This window comes from Ascaphus truei, chromosome 10 (assembly GCF_040206685.1).
Source record: "Ascaphus truei isolate aAscTru1 chromosome 10, aAscTru1.hap1, whole genome shotgun sequence".
Lineage (NCBI taxonomy): Eukaryota > Metazoa > Chordata > Amphibia > Anura > Ascaphidae > Ascaphus > Ascaphus truei.
Window position 1 is genome coordinate 11,253,361 of NC_134492.1, and position 27,123 is coordinate 11,280,483.

The 27,123-nt window shown below is 42.0% G+C and overlaps 1 protein-coding gene across 9 annotated transcripts in view; it reads left to right on the top strand.

Moving 5' to 3' along the window:
* NEGR1 (neuronal growth regulator 1) overlaps positions 1–27,123 on the top strand; it is a 379,181-nt gene that overhangs the window by 141,089 nt on the left and 210,969 nt on the right. For all 9 annotated transcript variants that reach the window (XM_075615822.1, XM_075615814.1, XM_075615817.1 and 6 more), the window contains exon 2: positions 5,848–6,080. In XM_075615822.1, coding sequence (XP_075471937.1) covers positions 5,848–6,080 — 233 coding nt within the window. The remainder of the gene's footprint in view (positions 1–5,847; positions 6,081–27,123) is intronic.

Below are 27,123 nucleotides of genomic sequence, written 5' to 3' on the forward strand. Positions count from 1 at the left end.
GTTATTTAGAAAATAATAAACCATATTTCCTTATGTTATTACTGTTCTGTATTGCTACTTATTGTACCGGGTCAGTTGCACTGAATAGCGAAGATAAATTGGAAATGAATCCGTGATGGGTGCTACTAACGTTGGTCTTGCGGGTCTGCGTTGTAAGTTGTATCAGATCCCGTAAGGAAATGTGCGGGGCGGTCATAAAGAGCTTGATAGGTGTATGTCTGATATCATGTCCAGTCTCGATGTTATCTGGGTTAGTGTTGGCCAAATAGCATCTTACCTCAGACCGCCGAGGAGCCCAGTGTTGGGAGAGAAGTCTGACCTGTGCTGTCTGAGGGTGAATCCCACGTCAACGGAACTCACTTCTTGCTGCAACAGGTTCTTCCCGTGGCTCCCGTCCTGAGGTTTTGCTTTATTTAGTTCCCTCTTAGGCTGAGACAGAGTAATGTGACAGTGAGTCTAAATGAAGATACAACTGTTGGAATAGAAACACTTTTGCCAACTCCGTCCCCGTCGCTTGTTTCAGTCCGAAGGTAATCAGATAAATGAATGTGAAGCAAGGGCTGAACACTGCAAAAAATAGGCTGGCTGGAGACGAAAAATAAAATAAAGTATTTTTATTAGGCATGATCGCCAATCCACTAACAAACAAAAAAAGTCTTCTGACGTGTTTGTCTCCTACGGAGCTTTATCAAAGATTGCACTGCATGTGTAATATTACTTTTCAGCTGAGAACCTGTTCTTGTGAGCAACAAACAAGACCAATTGTTAAATTGACCTGAAAATCCTCTGATTTTAATGTATTTACTAGTGAATATGCAGATAGACATCTCAAAAACACATTGACACTCATTCACAAGACATCTAGATCATAGTCAGCACTATGCCACATTTTCCCTGTGATAAACCACATTTACTAAGCTGAAGTGTGTGTGTGTGTGTGTGTGTGCGTGCGTGCATGTGTGTGTGAGCGCCCACCCCATGCAGGGCGCAAAAACAAGCATCCTAAAAATCCCTACGCAGCACACCAATTACACTGACACTTTACACATTTTACGAAGACCCAATTTAGAAAACAGGATGATAAAATCTGTCCGAAAATGAGGACACTCTGTTCACAGGTTCAATTGGAGCTTAAAGTCAGTGAATTACATTTTAGACGTATTATACCAAGAAAAGTTACAGTGCTTAGAAAAAAAAAGAAATATGAAGCAACATTAAAATCAGACGTCTATAAAATAAACAGGAATAAAACAGAAACCTATACTTCACTAAATTAGGCTGTAGTGAAACAGGTGCCTCAAATGTGAGGCACACTTTCTGGGTTTCAGACATACATACTCCATGTCTCTTTTGATCTTTGCCAGAACACCTTCCTGTCCTGTAGGGATGTCTTAACAGTCATTTGTCACTTCTCCTTAGCTACGGACAGTTCTTTAGCCTTCGGTTCTTGGAAGAAAGCTCCTGATTAGACACATATTAAATATAATTAGCCCATTGGTAACCTTAAGGGTGAAATGCATTTTCTACTATTTGTCATGGTTTATTCACTTGTCCCCTATAACAACCGATTCTGGTCAGGCTATACATACCCATAACACACCCTGCTACGTGTTGTACAAAACTGTAATTATTTAAATTCATGTTGGCCTGTAATGATAAAATTATACCAAGCCCTTGGTAACCCCTTGAAGTCTGGTTTTAAGGAAATGTTTGTCTTTTGAAGTCATCCACCAGAGACCTTACTGATACAAATTGAGATCTGGAGATGCTCACTCCACCATAAACCTAGACAGCTGTTTACAGAACTGGCACCCCATTACATGGTTGATTATCTGGGGCATGGAAATTAGGCATTGGAAAACCTTAACATTTTATGACACAGAATCCCACTGGAAGTGGTCCCTTAAAGTCTGGGGTCCCCCCACCTGGTGAAGAAGAGACGGAGCCAGACATCCACCTACCAGGCTGGATGATTCAAAATTACTATGGAGTCTCGATCACACCGGCACAAAAAAGCTAACTTAAGTAAATACAGGTCTCCACTTAAGGGGGCATCGCAATACAGGAAAAGCCAGAGTTCTAATAATACATTGTTACATTAAATGAAGAGAGGTTGTACATTTAATTAATAGACATCTCATGGACAGTTAGAGATGTGATTGTGGGCGTATATAACAGTTACAGACAGGATTACAATTTTGTTAAAAAAAAAAAAGTACAGTAGGATCGGTCTGCAATGTGTTAGGAGAGGTAGGATAGGCCTGCGATGTGTTATGAGAGGTAGGATAGGCCTGCGATGTGTTAGGAGAGGTAGGATAGGCCTGCAATGTGTTAGAAGAGGTAGGACAGGCCTGCAATGTGTTAGTCGAGGTAGGATAGGCCTGTGATGTGTTAGGAGAGGTAGAATAAGCCTGCAATGTGTTAGAAGAGGTAGGACAGGCCTGCAATGTGTTAGTAGAGGTAGGATAGGCCTGTGATGTGTTAGGAGAGGTAGGATAGGCCTGCGATGTGTTAGGAGAGGTAGGATGGGCCTGCGATGTGTTAGGAGAGGTAGGATGGGCCTGCGATGTGTTAGGAGAGGTAGGATAGGCCTGCAATGTGTTAGGAGAGGTAGGGCACGCCTGCAATGTGTTAGAAGAGGCCCTGACTCAAGGAGCTTACAATCTATAGGCCTGGTAAGTTGAAACATTGGGTAAAGGGGATGAGAGGGTTTCAGATTGCCATAGAGCAACTGTAACATTACCAAATATCAGCACACGGTGACACCCTATGGCTGACAGATTTGGGGCGACTCAGGAGTTATGTCCCAGAGATTCTTTGATAGAAATGAAAACAGCGGCATGGCACAGACCTGGACCTCACGGCAGATGAACTCCAGGTTGTCTTTGAGGTGGCTCTTGTCCTCGTGCTGTTGACCCTGTCCACCCTGGCATAGTGGAGCCTCTTTTAGGGAGACGCCTTTGGGGCGTCTCACTCGTTATGTCCTAGATTTCCTTTGCAACCAGGGGGTCCCTGGATATCTTGGACCACTCATCAGCTCAGTGGGACAGTTAAGCTTTAAAAAACAAAAAAAGCAACAGAAAAAAAGGCAGAACTGCTTCTGTGGCCACGGATTGTCCACTCTTTGAAGTGATCGCGTGAAGCGGTTTCTGTTCCGGCCGCCAGGCCAGATGTGACGAAGAGATAAAAAAAACATGATTATCACTGGATGTGTGAAAGTTAGGAAGCTGGGCTTTACCTGAAAGATATTCTCATTTTACAATCATTCATATTTGTTTTCGCACTGCAGAAATATCAGCATCTGGTAACAATTCATTCTTCCAACAATAGTGTTTTAGCCGCCAATCAATTTCATGACTGCTACCTTTCTACAGACAATAGGAAATATTGTGCAGCTACCAATCAATTTGATGACTTTTGCCTTCGTACAGACAAAAATACCCTCACAAAGGGACAAATCAATTTCACCCATATAATAAAAAAAGAGGACCCCCTCTCTTTGTGGCTATAATAGGAGGCATATTACACAATATCCTTTACATCTTCAGGCCCTCTGAAAATATGCTGAGGTCTACGGAACCGTGTGGTCAAAATCATTCTGAAATACACAAAGATAAGGTTATGGTCCCTTTTGTTGATTTTCAACGTTTTACAGCATTTTTATAGAGCAAGCATTGCAGCCTCATTGTGAGAGGGGAAGAGATTTCACTGCTTTCATTACTTTTTTAGTGGGACATGCATTTCTTTCACTCAATACATGTTGGAAAGACTTTCAATTAAGAGTGACCTTTACCGCTTCTACTATTTGATTCTGGAGATGTTGAAGCTGATCTTAAATTAGTTTTCTTTTCTCTATACACCTTGTTCCCTTTTCTCAGTTATTACTTTCATACAGTTGTCAGTGACATAGCCTGTTGAATTTAGTGTGAAATGTTTTAATAATCTGACAAAAATAAAAAAAACGCTCTTAAAACATCTAGAGCAAGGATGGCCAACGACAGTCACCAACAGGTCACATTTTAAGGATATCCCTGCTTCAGCACAGGTGGCACAATGATTGAGCCACTGATTGAGCTATCTGTGCTAAAGCAGGGATAGCCTGAAAACCTGGCCTGTTGGTGGCTCTTGAGGACTGAAGTTGGCCATCCCTGCTATAGTACATAACCCCCTTAATCTGTAATTTGTATTGCTGACATTATTAGCGGTTCCTCCAACTCATTTATCCAGAGATACTTACGGGGTTAAATCTCCCTCAAGGGAAACAAAATGGCTATGAAATCTCCGGCCAATAGGAAGCTGCAACATCATCGCCTGTGGCTTCCTGTTTGGATGGCCATTTAAATCCCCTTTAAAAAAAAAAACGAACGTAATATCGGTAACTTCACTAGTATCTCGGAATCTGGGGGTCACAAGAGCTGAAAATAGCAGGGTTCAGCTCTGGAAGACACCCCGGTTCCAATCCTGTAAAAACAAAGAGGTGGTTATTTAGGGTGAAAGTAAAAAAAACCCTGCTTTTTTTTAGTGTCCCTTCACAAACCTTTTGTGGCTTTTATTAAGCGTCTTATTGGTATTTTTAGAGTGACATTCTGTACACTGCATAGTAAAGGCATATCTAACACTTTCCATTCACATTTTCAGTGGTGTTTTGTTTCCCTCTAGTCCTTCATTGTCAAAGAATGCTTTACATATTGTTGCAATGTTTTTACTAATACTGTCAAAAAAACATATGTTTTTGCTCTCTAATTGATCCATTTATTTTAAGGTGTTTTATGTATTGCAGTGTGAAAAAATATGTCTATGCTACAAACTATCCCTCCCAGTATTTCTTCAGAAAGTACTGATTTTAAGAGGATACAGATAATTGGTTTTAGTAGAGTTAAGATTGCAATGGCAAAATGTACTCTATTGTAGGCTACAAACCTCTCATCTACACCTGAGATTTTCCATACAATTGCAAAAATTACGTGCATTTGAAAATATGAATAGCTAAATATGCAGAAAGATTTCCCATGCAAACAGAACATCATTAGAATTAGCTCCTTTGAAGTCCTTGAACACGCAGTCTTTTTTCTTCCAGATTCTGATCATGGTGCCACAAATTACACTTCAAGTTACTTTACTTTCTCAGGTTGCCTATTTGCCAAGTATTCTTTACTCACAAAATTGTTAATATATATTAGGCAAATTGTAAATATATATTTTATATATATATATATATATATATATATATAATTTTTTTTAAGTGAATAACGTATCCCATTTGGGCAAGGAATGTGAGTGTTAAATATTTCATAGAGGGAGCATGTTCCAGGTTCACAACCCTGCCTTACCCCATAATTGCACACCATACTGTGCTTCCACTGCAGCAAAGGATTCTGGGTAATGGCATGCAGATGAGCATTTAATATTTATCAAAGATTAAGATGTGGAGAAAGTTAGCTAAGAAACAAATAATAATATACAACAAGCTGAGGGCGTTACCACCAATACCATGAGAAACATATAACACAATGAAAAATACATACGCGTGCGTATAAACATATATAGAAACAGACATTTATTGCAGGAAAAATATACACTCAGAAACATTTTTTACTGTTGACTTGAGCTTCTTAAGTCACAATTATTCCTATAAATGAGACCTGTGTCATTAGCCTTTTAGCCTTGTGAATCCCAATACTGTATATCCCAACATTACATATTTTACTTAATGTTTACCCTGTTAATAACAGCAATATAGGTCACAGCTGTAACTTGTGCAGACCTGAAAAGCTGTAGCTATGAGATGCTTTTTAATGTCACGTATTCTTGTTTACTAAGCCAGTATTTTTGTATGACTATCCACAGATGTTACTTGGAAGACGGAGCTTCAAAAGGAGCCTGGCTTAATCGGTCAAGTATTATTTTCGCTGGAGGCGACAAGTGGTCAGTAGACCCTAGAGTTTCAATTGCATCATCAAGCAAAAAGGAATATAGCCTGCGAATACAAAAAGTTGATATTGCAGATGATGGTCCATATACCTGCTCGGTACAAACGGAACACAGCCCAAGAACAATGCAAGTCCATCTCATCGTTCAGGGTAAGTACTGTAACTAACTATAAAAAATCATGTGTGGATTGCATGTGTTTATACTCTTGAAATTATCCTACATCTGAAAACCTATAGCAGTGTTTTTAAACTAGGGTTCCTAGGAACCATTGGGTTCTCCGTGCATCCCTAAAGGGTTCCGTGTAATTTTCTGGTCATTTGAAAATTGTATGAAATACAGAAGAATTTACGATGCATCTGATCTCAGACGCGCTATTAGAGAGGGATGGAGTTCCATACATTGCATCTGATCTCAGACGCACTATTAGAGAGGGTTGGGGTTCCATTCATTGCATCTGATCTCAGACGCACTTTTAGAGAGGGTTGGGGTTCCTTACAATTAATCTGATCTCAGATGTTTGTTAGGACCAGTATGTCAGGCCAGAGTCTGCACTCATGTTAAGCTTCCATTTTGTATGGTCATAACTAGTTAAGATTCTGTAGTCAGCCTTTTTGCTGAAATATAATTCATAAATGCACTCAGTTTCTCTGCTAAATTGCATTTCCTTTCTTCCAGGTTAGGATATTACTAGATACTTTTGTGATGTCAATTTCCTGGTGTTTTAGTAGAATATAATAGAATGGTTCTCTGCAAGAAGCAAGATAATGAAATAAAGTTGCTAAGACTCAAGGTCTCTTTTGATAACAGACAATGAAAATGCTATGTATTTAGACAATTGCTTATATTGAAAAAAAACACGTCTCAAAAGTCACGCCACTAATATGTCCTGCCCCTAAATCACGCCTCTAATCAAAGCTACGCCCAAGAAACACCTAGTATACGCCCAGGACACGCCTATGTTACGCCTCTAACCAATATCTTTTTTTTTTCTGTATAAAAATCATTACCCTATGAGTAATAAATTGAGACAAAGGATTTGAAACCTGGCGTGCGTTACGTTTCATTTTGTTCGTCTCCCAGGCCTGAAAAGTTCATCAAAAATCGGAGATAACAGTGGCAGGGCGTGAAAAACTTCTCCGGGGAAGTCTGCTGCAAACGGTGCAGATAGTGTATCCAGTCACAAGGCTTCAGTGTACCTGGCAGAGGACAAGTTCCTCTCGGTTCTGAAGCCCGGGGAGGAAATAACGGATTTTCCTTCAATGTTCTATTAGAGAGGGATGGGGTTCCTCACAATGCATTTAATCTCAGACATGCTATTAGAGATGGTTGGGGTTCCTTAAAATGTATCTGATCTCAGACGCGCTGTTAGAGAGCGTTGGGGTTCATTACAATGCATCTGATCTTAGAGTTGCTATTAGAGATGGTTGGGGGTTCCTCAGAATTTCACTTAGGGTTCCTTAATCAAAAAAAATATGGAAACCACTGACCTAAGGGGTCTGTACAATTTAAAAACATGGATTACAACACTGTCGTGGTTTTAGAAGAGAAAATATCCTAAAGTAGAAGCCCACGTAAGTTTCTTTTAGTTCTTGTGTCAAACGTCTTAACCATTTTGGAAATGGAGAAATACAAAATTCAAACAGGATTAGATTTCATGATGGAAATAGAAGCCACAGCCTTTAAAAAGACCTTTCCCCAATCGTGGATCCCCAAGAGGCATATGAGTGCGTACATTACCATTGCACACACTGCAACCTCTGAGTAAGTTTTAATGGAAGCCTAAAATGTACACAGAGCTGGATGTAGAATGCACCATGAGGTCCTGCCCAGGGGAGCTGCCATCTAATTATTATTCATGTATGAAGCACAAGGAGATAAAGGGACTTTCCTAAGCTCACATGGAGACCTGACAGTGGGATTCAAACCAGGTTTATCTGTTGCAAAGGCAGTGTTCTGATCACCAAGCTACATCTTCAGTCAAAGGAAAGACATGAGAGAGCTAAAATACGATGAGAGAGAGAGCCAAAATACAATGAGATACAGAGACAAAAAACGATATGGGAGAGAGACAAAAAATGATATGAGAGGGAGAGCCAAAAAACGATATGAGAAAGAGCCAAAAAACGATATGAGAGAGCTAAAAATGATATGAGAGTCCAAAAACCGATATGAGAGATAGCCAAAAACCGATATGAGAGAGAGCCAAAAAACGATATGAGAGAGAGTCAAAAATAATATGAGTGTCCAAAAAACGATATGAGAGTTAAAAAAACGATGAGAAAAAGCCAAAAACGATATGAGAGTGCAAAAAACGATATGAGAGAGTCCAACGATATGAGAGAGAGACAAAAAACGATATGAGAGAGATTTAAAAACGATATGAGAGACAAAAGAAAAATAGGAGTGCAAGGGCTGCTGCTGAGGTGACTGCTTTCAGGAAGGATGGGGCAACTGGGGGTATACCCACTAATCAAAGTTGCTCCCCAGATTTGAGGTCTACTCAGGACTCCTTGCTTTTCTTGTTTGATCCTGCCTGTTGGTGGCCCTTGAGGACTGCAGTTGCCCACGCCTGCTATATGCAGTATTTGTCATCTCTAAAGATGGGTGAATGTTTTCAAATGTGCTTTGTGATTTCTTTTTCATTCGCTATCACAAAACGTCGGAGAAGGTGACCGCACTCAACATTTTGGCCAATTTGCACCAGCACTTAGTGAAAATGGATTATAGAAAGGATTTATGTGACCTCCAAATGAAGTTTTAACGTTTTGGAACATTTTTTGGCAAACATTGAACATTTTCATGACATTTCACCTGGTTCATGAATTTCTGCAAACATTTCACACATCTCTAGTCATCTCTCAACAATGTACAGTGTGCTCATTTTTCTTAGTACAGTATAGGATCAATAACCAGAAAGAAATAATGAGGCACGTACGTTAGAAGTACTTCACCCCTGCACGAGTGTTTTATACAATAGAGCCTTGGAATTACTGATGTTATATGATTTTCTAATATATGGCCTGGTTTGTTGTTTTGACTGTGAGTAATTGTTCTAGTTTTCTGCAGTTTTCATTGAACATATCAAACTCTTTTTTTTTTTTTTTAAGAAATGTTTTAAAAAAAGAAGGTTTTTTTTTCTCGTATTCTCTCTTTTGTTCTTTTTGTCTCACATGCTGCTCCCTGTTCGAGCCCCAGTGCAGCAGCTCATACTGAAATTCCAGGGCCCAATGCACTGCAGAGTTATATTATATATTGTATTTTATTGGACACAAAAGTTATTCATCAAAGTCTTAGTTTGACACACTGCAGAAGTGTCGTGCGGCCTGTATAATTTGGGAGGATTATAACACACAATCCTAATATGTGATTGTCGTTGTTGTCATTGATGAAATGTATTGAAATACTGAAATTCTATACATTAGTATACATATGTCTTTACGTTAGTATAAATAGCGTTCTGCATTTAGCATGATATATTTTGAAGAAATGTTTGTAATGTGTGTATATTTCATGTACATTTATTCTTGCAAAAAAACAATTCTCTCAGAACTGAAGTTGTTAAAATACTAGCAGTGCATTATGTATTAAACGGTAGGAAAAGAAGAATGGACAAGCACACCACATATGAGTAAAAATGGAATAAACACCAAATAAAAACAACTACTGCTCACTTACATGTGAAAAATTATCAATGGATACAGCTGAGCGCGGATAGGGGAACCTCGATCTTAACGGGTCCTCCGACGTCCCGAGAGAGCCAACTCGCCAGTCCTTCCGGTATTAGCGTCCTGCACCAGATCCTGGAAGCCGGACGGTCTGACGAGCCTTTGTCTCCCTCGTTCTCTTCACTCAGGCGCCGCTCGTGGTCTGCTCCACAGCTCCCCACCTCACTTCTGCATTCGGCGTCCGCTGACGGAGGTGGTAGCATAATGGCTGACGTCACCGCCCTCCGTTAGATACTGCCACACAGTTAACCCTACGCGTTTCTCTCACAAGGGCTTCATCAGGTGTTGGTGGCGTTATTCCTCTTCACCTCTTAAATACCCTCACAACTAGCCCATTATAATTGAAACCCAATCTATCAGATAATATACATGACCAATAATTAATTGAATAACATGCAATTTTGGGCGATTGTACTTGTTTTTATTTGGTGTTTAATACAATTTTTACTCATACGGGCTGTGCTTGTCCATTCTTCTTTTCCTATCTTTTCAAGGATCCCCCACAAGGGGGACATTGGACATTGGACTTTCATACCTAAGTTCGTGACAATCATATAAATAACAAATAGTACAAATAACACATAAAGGGAAGAAGTGCTTCAGAGATAAAAGTAACATGTAGGAAAAGGAGTCCCTGCTCCGAAGACCTTACAATCTGATTGGTAAGTAGGAAGAACGTACAGAGACAGTAGGAGTGTGCTCTGGTAAGTGCATCTGCAAGGGGCCAAGGTTTATGTATGAGGTGTAAATTATCAGCCATGGAGCTACTCATATGCTAACTTAAGCAGGTGTGTTTTAAGGTGGGTCTTAAAGGTGGATAGAGAGGGTGCTAGTTGGATATTGAGTGGAAGGGCATTCCAGAGGTGTGTGGCAGTCAGTGAGAAGGGTTTAAGGCGGGAGAGGGCTTTGGATACAAAATGGGTAGAGAGAAGACATCCTTGAGCAGAACGCAAGTCGGGATGGTGTATAGCGAGAAATTAGGGCTGAGATGTAAGGAGGAGCAGAAGAGTGTAAAGCTTAAAAGTGAGGAGGAGAATTGAGTGTGTGATATGGGATTTGACATGAAGCCAGGAGAGGGATTTCAGCAGTGGAGACTCTGAGACAAATTTTGGAAATAGGGGAGTGATTCAGGTAGCAGCGTTTAGGAACGATTGTAGGGGAGACAGGTGAGAGGCAAGAATGCCAGTCAGCAGGAGGTTACAGTAATCGAGATGGGAGAGAATGAGGGTCTGTGTCAGAGTTTTAGCAGTCAAGCAACAGAGGAAAGGGGATATCTTTGTAATATTGCAGAGGAAAAAAATATAGATTTTAGCTACCTTTTGAATGGGAGAGAGAATGTGAGAGGAGTCAAGCGTGACCCCTAGGCAGCGTGCTTGGGCTACTGGGTGAATGATGGTACTTCCAACAGTAATGTGGAAGGAGGTAGTAGGGACAGGTTTGGGAGGAAGTATGAGGAGCTCTGTTTTTGCCATGTTAAGTTTAAGTCGCTGGGGGGCCATCCAGGATGATATAGCAGAGAGACATTCTGACACATATATATTAATATAATATATATATATATATCTATATCTATATATATATATATATATATAGATATAGATATCTATATCTATATATATATATATAAAAAGTAGAATTTACCAGATCGGAGTCCGGAAAAAACGAGACAGCACACAGTCTTAGTAGTTCCAATGCAGATGTAATGAATGTAACATGACAGGTGGTGCCATGTTACATTCATTACATCTGCATTGGAACTACTAAGACTGTGTGCTGTCTCGTTTTTTCCGGACTCCGATCTGGTAAATTCTACTTTTTACATGTGCATATGGGGCAAGCATCAGCATCTTATCTATGTTTACAGTGTGCCAACTGAGATGATTTTTTCATATATATATATATATATATATATATATATATATATATATATATTATACACACACACACACACACAAACACACACATACATATATATATATCCACAGTTATTCATGCTGTAGTCAGTGTTTAATAAAATCAGTTTTTGTCTAAATTCCATCTCAACAGGTTGATACATTGTTGCCTGTATTACCACATTTCACTGGTTTGTGGTGTGACTAAGGAGACCTTGCAGTAAGTTTACAGCCCTAACAATTTATATCAAATAGATGCAATTTGCCCCTTTACATGATGCACAAAAAAAAGAATTAAGCAATCTGTGCTGGCGGCACGTGTATGATATACCTGCTATATTACTCTCTTATGTTGGCACTGATCTCTTAATGATAGAGCTGAGACCCGATGGATATAAATAACACAGTGAGAAAGCAAAACTGTATCCTACTTTACAATTGTCCTCAACAGCACCTCTCAGGCTTGCTCTGGAAGCCACTCAGATAGCTCTCTGAAGCAACGGGAGCACGTTTATTGCAAAGCACAACATTATATTCATGTTCTGAGGGTCAGATTATGTCAACTCCTAATGCCAATTTGTGTGCCCTGATACATTTCCACCCCAAGTGCTGGTGGTCTTTCTCTCTCTTCCATTCTTGTTTTGTCTCTTTAATGGTCTGGATGACCCTTTTGGTTTGAATATTTTTGTTTTTATTTGAATATTTTAAGAAATTAGGATTTGCTGTTCACAATGGCTTCCATACTAGATTTGACCAGAAAGAAGTTTCTGAATATTGGGGAGATATGTATCAAAGTCTCCTGGCTGCCACACTTACTGTATCAAAAGAAAAAAACATTGCTTCCAGTTTTACCCGGGATACTCCTGGTGCTAGTTTTTGGTCTAAGGCACTAATTGTAAAAGTAGGGCACAGATACTAATTTTCACCTACTTTTCTGAAATACCATTTTCCTGTGGTTTTCATGACCTTTTCCATACTTAGGGGCTTTCGCATGAAACTGCAATCGTTTTCATTGGGGCATTACCGCATGGAAACGCTCTTTGACTTCAATTGGAGTTTCCATGCCATTGTGCCCCTATCGGTGCTATGGCAGTTTAATGAATAACCCCCTTTTGGCATTTTTCATTAAGCTCAAAAGCATTCGAGACAGTGATATGTTTCGGACATTCAAGATTGCAATCGGACGGCTGGGGTTTTATGTATGAGGCCCTTAATTTGTGAACACAGTATGATTGAACTGAAAGACTTTAATATACAAAATGATATATACACATGTTTAAGCAGACTTTGAATTCCCTTCTCTGCACAGCAATTAAAGGGAATGCATAATAAATAAAACACAAGTTAATCAGAGTGCTAATGGAAACTCAGAGCTTGGAATCACATTGCAGCAGTTTCACAAAACTTAAAGAAGAAAAGGGGAAAGAACTGTATGGACATTTCCGATAAGAGCTCGGTATCTTTGTACCGTGAATGAAATGTGTTTTGTGGGCACCTGATAATGTACATGTCTGACGTTTAACATATCCACAAAACATGAATTCTAAATATTAATATAGTGAGTCACTCAGCTTGCAAAGTTTAATTTGTTTTCTCAGTATGGCTTTGCAAGGTTAGAATGTGGAACTAATAGGATAATTCTTAAACAGATCGACTTGAAGTGAAGTTAGAGATTTGCTAGGGACATGTAATGGATACTTACCAGATACAAGTGACAATACTTTGCTTTCTTGAATGCTGATAATTGAGCTGGATATCTGTTCTACAAGCTCCATGCCTCCTTATCGCCTTGTCCCAGCACTGAAAATTAAAGCACAGTATTCTGTATGTATAACAATTTGGGGGAAACACTTTGGACTAAAAAGCCTTTGCTTGTAAGTTTTTTATTACTATGAAAATGTCACATTGAGAGGGCTGAGCGGATTTATTCAATATTCTGCGTTTTTACATTTGTAATATAAGCAAATAGGTTATAAAGTGATTGTATCTGTCTTATTATAAGAGTGGCCAACTCCAGTCCTCAAGGGCCACCAACAAGTCAGCTTTTCAGGATATTCCTGCTTCAGCACAGGTGGCTCAATCAGTGGCTCAGTCAGGGAAAACCTGACTGCTAAAGAAACTCAAGTGCACTGGAATAGGGAAGCATGCTTTAAACTGTTCCATTCCTACCTATCAGGTAGATTCCAACATGTGTCTATCTCAGGCTCCAATTCCACCCCCCTGGATATCACCTGTGGTGCCCCACAAGGCTCTGTTCTGGGGCCCCTACTCTTCTCTGTGTTCATCAATGATCATCCTACAGCTTGGAAGGAAGCCTCAATACACATGTGTATGCGGAGGACACAATCTTATATGCACACAGCTCTAGCCTCTTCGACCTTGAACATGTACTTCAATCTGACTTTTTGAGACTTGAAAATTGGCTTTCCCAAAACAAACTGTTTTTAAACAATGACAAGACCATGTAGCAATGGTATTTTGGACCAAGGGTACATTTTTAAAGCTTCCAATAAATGAGCTCCAGATCAGAACCAACGCTAATACCACCCTAACTCCTGTTACTAATTTTAAATATTTGGGCATATGGTTTGACTCCCATTTAATATTTGGGTTGCACTTTGATACCCTGACATTCAAAACCTATGTCAAACTAGGTGTACTTTATAGGAACACATCTTCCCTAAGTCTGCTGGTCAGAAAGCGCATTGCACAGCAGATGCTAATGCTAATATAGACTATGGGGACATAGTATATGGCACAGCACCCCAAACTCAACATAGCAAAGTTCATACCCTCTACAATTCAATATGCTGCTTTGTCCTCCAATGCAACTACAACACACATCACTGCGAAATGCTCAAAGAACTAGATTGGTCATCACTTGAGTCTAGGCGCAACTTTCATCTTTCCTGTCTTGCCTTCAAATACTTTCTGGGCAAGCTACCCGTCTCCCTGAACAAGCTCCTCACCCCTATCACATGCAGCACTTATCATCTGAGATCTGACTCCAAAAGACTGTTCATGGTCCCATGGTTCAGCAAAGTATCCGGCCGCACCGCTTCTCTTACGGTGCACCCCAAAACTGGAACAGTCTATCGGAGACTCTCACATCCACCACCAGTTTAAGTTCTTTCAAAACTAAAGCTGTCTCACATTTTAATCTGGTCTGTAACTGTTACATACACCCATAATATATATTATCTTTAACTGCACGCAATGTCTTGTATATAATGTATAACCAGTGGTGGGATTCTAAAATTTTAATAACCGGTTCTTACCTTCACCAGGGCAGGCGGCGTCTACCAGCATGCTCCCCCTGCAAATCTTCTCAAAATGGCTTAGCAGCGGTTGCCATGACAACGCGATGCTGCGGAACGTCGCGCAGTGTCTCGTTGCCACAGCAACGGCCGTCACGTGATGCAGTTATGTCACATGGCGTTCACGTTGGAATGGCAACGCGGCCATATTGACAAGATATGCAGGGAAGAGATGCTGGTAGATGCCGCCCCCCGCTGCCGCCGGACAGCCGGACAGGTAAGAGAATTAAGCACCGGTTTGGCAAACTTGTGAAATTTTAGTAACATGTTCGCACGAACCAGTGTGAACAGGCAGAATCCCACTACTGTGTATAACCCAGCTCACTTAATGTAACTATGTATTTGTAACCATGTATTATTTGTCATCATAACTCTGTGCCCAGGACATACCTGAAAACGAGAGGTAACTCTCAATGTATCACTTCCTGGTAAAACGTTTTTATAAATAATCAATCCTTAAAACCTGACCTGTTGGTCGCCTTTGAGCGCTGGAGTTGGCCACTCCTGGTCTATGGACGCTGATATTGTAACTCTGTATTTTTCACTTGCTCCTTGGACATGTACATTTGAGACATTAACCCTTTCAGTTTCCAGAACGGTCACAGCACTAGAGTGCCACGGCCCCACCCGCTCTCGTGATCACGACCTATTCTCCGAAACGATCACGTGATTGCTCCTTCACTGACGATGGAACGGAATAGGAGGGTCTTCCTCTTCTGTTACACTTCCTGACAGATCACGATCTCCCCTACAATAATGAACAGGTTGATTATGATGTGGCTACGCATCGTGGGGCCCCAGGGGTGCCAGAACCCTAGACATAGTAGCTAAATTTAAAGGACACGCACAGGGTTAAAAGGAAGTCAAAAGGCCACTTTTTGGTTATAGATCTGATATTACTTTCTTTCATAGAAGAGTTTGTTTCGCCTTTCTACAGTATACTGTAGAACTAACCAGCTACAGCTTAACCCTGAGGTTCTCAACCCCTGTCCTCAAGACCCCACAACAGGTCAGGTTTTAAGGATATCTCAACTTCAGTACAGCTGGCTCGATCAGTGGCTCAGTCTTCGACAAAGCCACTAATTGAGCTACCTGTAGAGAAGCATGGAGCCACTGAATGAGCCAAATGTCGCAACAGGTTACCCCCATGGATGAGAGTGTTAATAGTATCAGGAAGTTACAGTGTACAGCAGGCATCCACGTCTTGGTGAGAAGAAGTAGATTCGTACTAAAATGTGTCGTTTTGGGTTTGATGTAGTTACCGCACTGTCATGTAATTGTGTAATAATGTAGATGAAGGTTTATGGACGGAACATATTAAAATGAGTCTTCAATGAGCATTCGCAACTGTGTACAGAAGGTATTTTTTAGTTGAAAAACTATTTTTTCGGTAACTGTTATGCCTATAAAGGTTTTAATCAGCTTGCAAAGATGTCAATTAAGTCACTACAGCTTAAGCTTAAAGCAGGCAATTTTCTCCCCCCTCCCCCTCCCCCCCCCAAAAAAATCCTGGGGTGTCTCTCAGAGCAAACCCTGGTACCCCGATGTCCGGGGACCCTCTGGTTCCCCAGTTATTTGCCGTTTAGTTTGCAGTGCTTGACACAAAACAATGTAGCAGGTTTCTATTGGGCGGCCTGCATTGAGAAAGGCATAAAAATATATTTTCTGCCTGGAAAGAAAATATTCCCCCCCAGACAGAAGGAGGAAAATCTTGGGAACAAGGAGATCCCCGGGCCTCCTGGAACAACAAAACATCTCCAATGGTGATTAAACTCCCCCCTCCACCCCGAAAAAAGCCTGCGTGGATTGCTGCTTTAAGTTGGGGCGACACTCTGTACTCTGATTAAATCTCTGCCAGCATTTAGCCACTACTCACCTCGCCGCCACGACCTCTCGCCACCAAGGTAATTCCTTAACCTTACCCCCTACCCTAAAAACCCCTAATACTAATGCTACCCCCTACCCTGAAAACCATAATACCTTACCCTACAAGCCCCTGAATCCCTTACCCTATACAGCAGGGGTCTCAAACTCAGTCCTCAAGCGCCACCAACAGACCGTTTTTTATGGATTTCCCTGCTTCAGTACAGGTGGCTCAATGATTGAGCCACCTGTGCTGAAGCAGGGATATCCATAAAAGCTGGCCTGTATGTGGCCTTTGAGGACTGTTTGAGACCCCTGCTGTACACTTTACCCTAATCCCCTTACCCTAATCCCCTACCCTATAAACGTAACCCCTTACCTTAAAACTCTTATCCTTAACCCCCTAGCCTAACCGCTAAATTAACCCATACATTAATTCACCCTATGGCGAAGCGGCCGAGTGGCCACCGACGTGGCGTCTCTCTGCGTCCAAACACCGGCGGACACAGTCGCGGCGAGCCGTCCGTGCACGAAACGCCCCATTCCACAAAAACTTATTTTAACATATCAGGGGCTATGTACAACGCATTGCTACTGTACACATCCTTGTGTCCTAAAGTGCACATGAAAATGTGTCAAAATAAACGTTTTGTTGCATTTCACACAGAGAAGAATGACACGAGATGGGAGACCTTGCTGAGATTTGCTTTGCTGCTAATTCGATCAGCTTTTCCCAAAATGTTGATTGCACTATTGGTGCCGAAGGTCCTAGTGAAACGGCCCAAATTGTCCTATATTCACTATTTGCCGAACCAAAAAAGATAAGATTCACAATGTCCGCTAATGGATGTAAAAAGTACACACATTACTAAAAATGATGCTACAGCGGCGCCCCTACAGTATGTAAATATGTCACTTTAAACTACAAGCATGTGCCACTTTTGTGTATCTTAAATGCGTCAAAATTGGTCAAATTTTTCTTCGGGTTTAAACGAAATTCTTTCCGTATCCACGTATAAGAGCATAGTCGCTCTACTTAGGCTGCGCTTATAGTGCCGGTGACGCCAGGCTGCGGTCGCTGGAAAAATCAAATTGAGATGACTTGAGATGATCGCGACCAAGCCGTCTCTCCGTCTGCGCACGCGACAGAGGCAATGCATTTGTTTTGACGCAACATCGCGTCGCTACCACCGTCGGCGACACTATAAGTGCAGCCTAACTGTTTATCAGTCAATAATTTCTGTAATTGATGCACGGTGCATCAATACTTGCTACATATTAATGCAGGGGGGCTCAACTCAAATCCTCACGCCCCCCAACAGGTCAGGGTTTCAGGATATCCCAGCTTCAGCACAGATGACTCATTCAGAGGCTCAGTCAAAAACTTTGCCTCTAATTGAGCCATCTGTGCTGAACCAGGGACTCATTGAGCCACCTGCGCTAAAGCAGGGACTGATTGAGCCATTTGTGCTGAAGCTGGGATATTATGAAAACCTGACCTGTTGGGGGGGGGGGGGCTTGAGCGCCCCTGCATTAATGTACGTATAAGGCCTCGGGCATGGTCAGCGCTTAGGCACTGACCCGTGCTGAGGCGCGCTTATGCTCGGCAGTGAGCCCCTGCTTTCGTTTTTCAATGAGGGCGAACCAGCTCCATGACGTCACTAGCCCACCCCCCGACACGCCCCCGTACAGCGTGCGAACTAAGACCAGGGAAAGCACCCGCTTTCCCTCAGCCTCAGCGCGCCTCCGCACGGCTGCAGTCACCATGGACTCAGCCTAAGGCTAAGGTCCCGTTGCACGCGTCCGCACGGCTGGCTTGCTTGCCGGCGGCGCGTGCAACTCGCTGTACCGCGATCTGCGGTCTACAGGCTACTTTTCTCGGAGCGGGGGGGGGGCGTGGCCAAACGGGTCGGGGGGGCGCGGCCATGACATGAGGGGGCGCGGCCATGACGTGAGGGGCCGGAGCGGGAGGTGGGCGGGAGTGGGAGGATTGACAGGGAGGGGGGGCGTGGCTTGAGCGGAGGGACCCGCTACTCTTCCCCCCCCTCCCTCCACGGGCTGCCACGGGCTGCAGGTAAGTAAAAAAAACACACACACGCAGGCACTCATACATACATACATACACACACACACACACACACACAGGCAGGCACTCACGCACTCATACACACACACACACACACACACACAGACAGAGACAGGCACGCACGCACTCATACACACACACACAGACAGAGACAGGCACGCACACAGACAGGCACACACATACACACACACAGGCAGGCACGCACGCACTCAGACACACACACAGAGAGGCACTCACGCTGCTTTCACTCCACACTCCTCCCCGCTCCCCGAAGCCTCTCCTCCTCCCGCAGCCTCCCCTCCCCATTGGCTCACAGCCACACCACGTGACGCGTCAACGCTAGGAAACTCCATTCTGTGGTGTCTCCTAGCGGCTGACGCGCCACAGCGTGTAGTCAGCTGTGCAGCCAGTGGGGACCGGGACCGGCTCGCGAGGATTCCCCTGCTGGTGGGGAACTCGTTACATTGCCGCCCGCGCCAACGAGCGCAGCGGGTCCCAGGCCTAATGTAACATGAGGCATTCCATACAGATACTAAGCAGACATGTATTGAATGTAAGAACATGACTGGGAAATAAACACGTTAATAACGATTATAGGTAAGCAAATGAGTTCTGAGAGGTTTGAATACTTTGGGTACCGATGTCAGAGACTGTGTTTTAAACTCAGTAAGAGTAGTAAATAAAACAGAAGGCCTTGCAAATGCAAAGCTTTCCTTTTGTTGTATTGCTGTTTGTTGTATCAATCCGTTTTTAGTGCTTTCAACTATCCAGTGGAGATAATTGACTATGTTACTCTATCATTTCTTTTACGGTTTCCCCTTTCATTGCATATATTATTTTATTCACAGTTCACACTGTTTCTGGGGCAGAGGCAAACATAATATCTAATTTTTATGAACAATAAACAGGAGTATAGAAACTTGTCTTTAATGTTTACATTTCTGTCTCTGTGAAAGGCTGTGTAAATAAAATGTAATATTCCAGTAGTAACTTTAAAAGAACAGCTAATCAGGTTTATCTCACTTATTCATGTTCATTGTGTGCCTTATAATAATACCTGTAAATGTCAAATGTAATCACTGGAGTTGAGTATATCACAGGCAGTTGTACTGTGCTCAGCCTAATACCTCGGTGCCACAATAATAAAAATAACATTTGCAGGGAGCGCCTTTGCAGTGCCTTGTTTACCTCATTAGATGTTTCATTGCAAAACCTCTCTTTAATTTTAAAGGTAATTTTTCTGCATTTAGCCCTAATTGCTGCAATTTAGAACTGCTGCAGGTCTCTTACCTCACTTACAGGCATACCCCGCATTAACGTACGCAATGGGACCGGAGCATGTATGTAAAGCGAAAATGTACTTAAAGTGAAGCACTACCTTTTCCCCACTTATCGATGCATGTACTGTACTGCAATCATCATATACGTGAATAACTGATGTAAATAAGGCATTTGTAACAGGCTCTATAGTCTCCCCGCTTGTGCACAGCTTCGGTACAGGTAGGGAGCCGGTATTGCTGTGCAGAACGTGCTGACAGGCGTATGCGTGAGCTGCCGTTTGCCTATTGGGCGATATGTCCTTACTCGCGAGTGTACTTTAAGTGAGTGTCCTTAAACCGGGGTATCCCTGTACTGTACATAACATCTTAGTTGCCACCAGAGCAGGGTGGGGGCTCAACTCCAGTCCTCAAGACCCCCCCCCCATTATGACAGGTTTTAAAGATATCCCTGCTTCAGCACAGGTGGCTCAATCAGTCAGCAACTGAGCCACTGATTGAGCCACCTGTGCTGAAGTAGGGATATCTTTAAAACCTGACCTGTTGGTGGCCCTTGAAGACTAGAGTTGGCCACTCCTGGTCTATGGACTATGATATCGTAACTCTGTATTTTTCACCTGCTCCTTGACATGTAGATTTGAGCCATTAACCCTTTCCATTTTGGAGGGGCCACAGCACCAGAGTCTCACAGCCCTCCCCCCGTACTCGCGATCACGGGACCCCTTCGCCGAAGCGATCGCGTGATTTCTCCTTCGCTGATGACGGAATAGGAGGGGTTCTCCTCTTCTCTTACACTTCCTGATAGATTGCGTTCTGCGCACCACTGGAGCTCTGAGCCACGGATTGAACCACCTGAAGCTGGGATATCCTTAAAACCTGACCTCTTGGGGGGTGGGTGGGTTATGTCATGAGGGCTGGAATTGGGCACCCCTGTACTAGAGACCGGGAGCCTGTCTCAGTATATTCCACGGATTTTCCCGGGCTTTCCCAGTCAAATCCGATCCACGGAATGAAATCCGCCATCGAATGACTTCATTGTAAGGCCGCCAGGATCCATCGCCGGGTCTCGGCTGCCAAATTCACCATAAATCCGGATCCACGGAACGTTTCCGATTCCATTAGCAGGTTCGGATTCAGAATCCGTCGGACGAATTTTAAGAAAAAAAAAAAACCAGAATCTGCCGTCTTGAGATTGGTTCCGCGGATAAAAGTACTGGCCAATCCGACGCAGATTTGAATTCAGTTGAAAATTTATAGTAATCGCTAACAGGGCCGGCTGGGGCTCGGTGCAGGACATGGGGTGTGGGCCTCTTACCTTCTCCTTCACCATCTCCATCTGCAGGGTCCCTCATCATGGCGCCGCAACGTCAAATGTCGCCGCGTCGCTATGACAACAGGACGTCATGAAACAAAATGTTAAAATGATATAGAAGGTGTGACATGGCAGAGACCTCCCTTCATTTGTACGCCATATGTTGTAAAGTTAGGCAGCGGTTATAGTGCCGGCGACAGGGACGTCGCGGCAAAACAAATGCATTGCCGCCATCGCGTGCGCTTATAGTTAGCGCGACGCGATGGCGCAACAGAGCGACGGACTGCTCGCGATCGCTGGAAGTCATCTCTATTTGATTTTCTAAGCGACTGTCGCGTCGCCGTCGCCGGCACTGTAAGCGTAGCCTCCTCAGTCTCCTGATGACGCTGTGACTTCCCATTGGCCACTGGAGCAAATCTTAACCCCACTGCCACTTTGTGTCCACGTGGTAAGTATTCTTGCCCAAGGGACAAAACCGTTAGAGGATCGGAAACCAAGGTTTTCCCAGACATCAGGAACCCACAGATCAGCGCAGTGGGACAAGCCGTGTGCAGGTTAAAAATAATCAAAATAATAATAATTGTGTGGATTGCTGCTTCAAAGTGAATTTTAAGGTGTGCTCAAAGTTTGCACTTTTTAGTATTTCTTCACCTTACATGTTATTTATTATATAGGAACAATAAAAAAAAAATTTTTATTTATTTTTTTTAAACAGGCAAATAAGGCAGTCTTGTTTTTCTGAGGGGTTGGGCTGTATTGATAAGAATTGGGATACAGGAGAGGTAAGCGAGATGGGGTTGTAAAAATCATACAGCGATGTAGGACAGTTTAACGCATGACCGATGTTTAGAGGAGTTATTCAGCTTCGCAATCATTGTAGGTAACTCAATTCATATGAGTTAAACAATCGCAAACGCACAAATATTTGTTATTCCCCCCCCCCAAAAAAATTCACGCATAAGCAGGAAAATCCGACAAAGATAGAATTTTGTTTGTTTTCCGCTATTTTGCTAGTTTGTATAATTCTTCATGGAAAATGCTAAAACTTTGCATAAACAAACGTAAAGGTCTCAGATAGGCCCGTGAATATATGCGATTTTCCCATCGGGTTTGAACTTGGGCAAATAATTCTCCCATCTCTAGTTGCTGTTATGGGCTACTTAAAGGGTTAATAAACATTTGGCAACCAGTGACCAGAATCAGTTTTATTAAACTGAAGCTCATACAATGACCAAACATGAAATCAACTTTCTGTATAGATAGTGAAAATATTCATAAATATATATATATATATATATAGTTTGAAGATGGAGGAGAGAATATTCAAAGTAAAATAACATTATTAACCAATGGTACCAATGCTGGTATGCCATCTGCCTCGTAAAAGTTAACATTAGTACTTATAGAAATTGTTTATTTCTACAAAATGTGAAGCCAATAAAGAAGATGGTGTTCGCTAACATTTTATTGATTTTAATTATCTGTCTCATCTACACTCCAGATAATTAGACTTTTTTTTTCAAACCTAACATGCGTGGAATTTTCTATCCTGCGTTTAATGACTCGCAGTTACCCACAAGTGGCAAAAAAGCCCGTTGCTAGATATGAAAGAACCTTTTTGATTTTCAAAGGCAAAAGAATACATTAAAATCAAAGGCTTGTTCTGATAAATCAGAACTTCTTGTTGAGACCCGGGCGCTTGTTTAGCTGCCAGTGACATGAAGCTTCTGCCTACAAATATTTCTTCCGTACTGGTGGCTGCCTTTCACGGACAGTTGATGTGTCCTGGTCGGTTGCGTGCTGTAGTGCTGTACACGGAAGGCCACCGTAGCCGTCACGTGTTTGCTGTTGCGGTCCTGCAGTCGGACGCGGAAGCAGGGAGACCCCGTGCCAGGGCTAACAAGGCGGCTGTCCGGTGCTGAAGTGTAAACTTATATGTGAGTTCATATTTACTTTTTTATTGTAATAAAGTGTATACTTTTTAACTCCCCGCCTATATCATCCTTATTGGGACGGTACGCGGGACAAGGGACATCACACATGATAGATGACAAAATTCTGTTCATGGAAGACGTTGTAAAGATACCACTTGCTGAAAAGGGGCTCACTCACGGCCGTGTGGGTACAGCTATACTATTACATATGTATAATTGTTTATTTCATTCCCGACCCCTGAGTGAGGTGTATATCCTTTACCATAGGGCTGCTATATATTGAACTATGTTCTTTATCTGCATGAGACTGTATCACTGATATATATTTTTCCTATATATTCTACATGTGCGCTCACCACCCTTCCTACTCCACTACTGTTTGAGGATCAAGGGATGATCCCCCTCAGGTTGAGCTGCAGAATTAACAAAGGGCGCCAGTATAAACACCACTATCTGGTTTTCTCTTATTTTACTTTACGAACCTTGTGCATATTTTGATCTTGTCGCCTGATATAGAGGCAAGGACACTAAATCTGTTCTAAAGTATTGTGACGGAGCGCCGTAGTGATCTCTATTTTCACAAACATTTGATCCTGGTTGATTTTTTGGATCCCTGCCTTTTTTCACTACACTTTTTTTATTTTTTATTTGCCTGAACTTGTTCACTAAAATATACTTTAGGAATTGGAGGAATCATTTTACCTATCTGTTCACAATATTACTGATTAGGAGACTGGGCCCCAGGATACTTCTTACAATGCACAGTTATGGTTGGCGTCATTCCAATGTATCATTTCAAGGTCGCGGTAAAGGCAGAAATAAGTGTATCAAGATACACAGGTAGTTTGAAAGAAAACCTATGAAATCAGGGGTGGCCAACTCCATTCCTCAAGGGCCACCAACAGGTCAGGTTTTAAGGATATCACTGCTTCAACACAGGTAGCTCAATTAGTGGCTGATTCACTAATTGAGCCACTTGTGCTGAAGCAGGAATATCCTGAAAACCTGACCTGATGGGGGTTCTTGAGGCCTGGAGTTGAGAACCCCAGGTCTAATATGTTCCTGCTGATCTCCAGAACACTAAAGTAATTTGAGTATTATATCCAAACGGTAAAAAACAAAAGACAAGCCCGTAGTATACTGTAAATGTGCAGTTGGTTACATTTATCAGCATATCCTTCCATTCGCTGTAGTTTCTATTCCTTGAAAAAAAATGTATGATAAAAATTTCATGACTTCGCGTTAAACGTTTTTAATATCTGCACAGCAATTTAATGTATTTTATAGGAAACATTAAATCCTATTGTTAATATTGGGTATCTTACTGGGTTCGAATTTCTGTTTTATTATTTAGTTATTTTTTCTTCTCCATTGTCTATTGATGGCCATCTTGACATCTTTATTAATAATGGCATCTAGTCTCTGACTTAATAACTTTACATGCTTACATCTGCAAAAAAAAAAAGGTAAATTAGTCTTGTTGCAGACATGCTTTTGGCTTTAGGAGGGTCTGCTGTGATATAAAACCTCTTAGATCTATACTGTTCCTTCGCATTTAAAATACATTGCAGAAATCCAACTGGTATTTGGTCCCAAAAACAGGTCCGTGAGTTCAGGAAGGAAACGAATGAATCATGGTGTAGGAAGTACACGTGCTGTATGAAAGTACACGTGATGGAAGTATTTTAATATGGTCATGGAAGAGCTGGGACTATATTATCAGTCAATGACTGAGTTACTGATTGAGGCACCTGTGCCTCAAGGGATATCCTTAAAACCTGAGCTGTCGGTGGCCCTTGAGGACTGGAATTGGCCACCCCTGGCCTACAGAGAATGTTAATATGAACCAATAACTGCGAATTATTAAAAAAATGGAGCTTTAGATTCTGTATGGCATAACCTATTCTTTTATTCGAGCCTCTTCGTCATTATGCTTATTATATCATTGTTGTTTACCACATCAAAATAATAACATAATCAGGCCTAACACCAGCATTCAAGGGGGCCCAGGGCAGGATATACACCTGAGCTCTGTGTTGTTGATCGGGGGAGTTTGCAGAGACTGGGTCTGTGACAGTGGTTGGTGAACCCAGCAAAGAAAGAGTTGCAGACAATTCATGCATCCGACTTCTCACTTGGGACAGTTGAGCTGGGGCTCCCCCGGAGGGCAGCCCTAATAAAGCAGTACTAATAGATTGGGAGGGTATATTCCAAGGGTCGCAAATGGACATGATGATGTTAAGCTGAAGGTAATACAGATATATCCAAAAAGCTGGGCACTCACCAACATAGGAAAGTAATTCACATTTTATTGTGGGTTCAAATATGCAGAACATACTGGAGCTGGTGTTTCGGTCCTTCAGTATACGGGCCTTTCTTTAGGCAAAAATAGTGATGCATAAACCCACCAAAAGAACATATATACCACCCCTTGGACATAATTCGATGTACGTGTGGTGGGCGTCTTTTTCTTTCGGGCTGGACAAGCGGTGTGTCATTTCCGGGATGACGTGTTGTCCTAGCAACCAGATCCACGTACCCCCCAGTCAGTGGGGGAGTGGGCGTGGTCAGCTGCATACCCAAAGAAGGGCAAAGTTGCGTACATTTGCGGCAATGTATGAAGCGAATTTGTGCCAAATCTTCCTCACATGTCTTAGTGCAGCAGTTTTCAGCCATTTTTTAGTTAAGGAACCCTATAATTATATTATAAAATTCTAGGAAACCCCAACCCTCTCTAATAGCGTGTCTGAGATCAGATGCATTGTAAGGAACCCCAACCCCCTTTAATAGCGCGTCTGAGATCAGATAAATTGTAATGAACCCCAAACCTCTCTAATAGTGCATCTGAGATCAGATACATTGTAATGAACCCCAACCCTCTCTAATAGTGCGTCTGAGATCAGATGCATTGTAAGGAACCCCAACCCTCTCTAATAGCGCGTCTGAGATCAGATGCATTGTAATGAACCCCAACCCTCTCTAATAGCGCGTCTGAGATCAGATGCAGTGCAAATTCTTCTGTATTTGGAAGAATTGTCAACTGACCTGAAAATTGCAGGGAACCCAATATTCCTAGGAACCTCTTTGAAAAACACTGTGCTAGTGAATCCTTTTGACAGTGTTTTTTTGGAGGAGAGACGTTGCTTTTACAATGTTGTAATGTTGCACATTTCCCTCTTATTGCAACATACATGTGACATCTGAGCTAGCATTAAACTCTTTGCTCAAGAGATCCTGTTCCGCTGTAAGTAGTCTTTGACTGAGCCACTGCCTTCGCCTGAGCCACGTGTGCTGAAGTAGGGATATCCTGAAAACCTGACCTGTGGGTAGTTCATGAGAACTTGGGTTGGCCACCCCTGATATAGTATGTATGATTTATGGAGAGTTTAATTGTTATTAACTTATTAACTCATTCCACAATTGCAGCAAATGATGCTGTGTTAGTATGTACAGTATGTATATATATATATATATATATATATATATATATATATATATATATATATATATATATATATACATATATATATATATATATATATATATATATACGGTATATATTTTTTTTCACCATTTATTACTATGTACTATAATACACATTAAGGTGCTGTCTTATGATAAATGACAAGAATCAAATTGTCACTAAAACACATTTTAAGAACGTTGCAGCCAATGGCTATCTCTATAACACCAGTAACCACTATAAAAAGTGGTTGGAGAATATCCCCCAAGGCCAATTTTTCAGAGTCAGGAGAAATTGTTCTCTTGGCTCAGATTTGTTGGCCC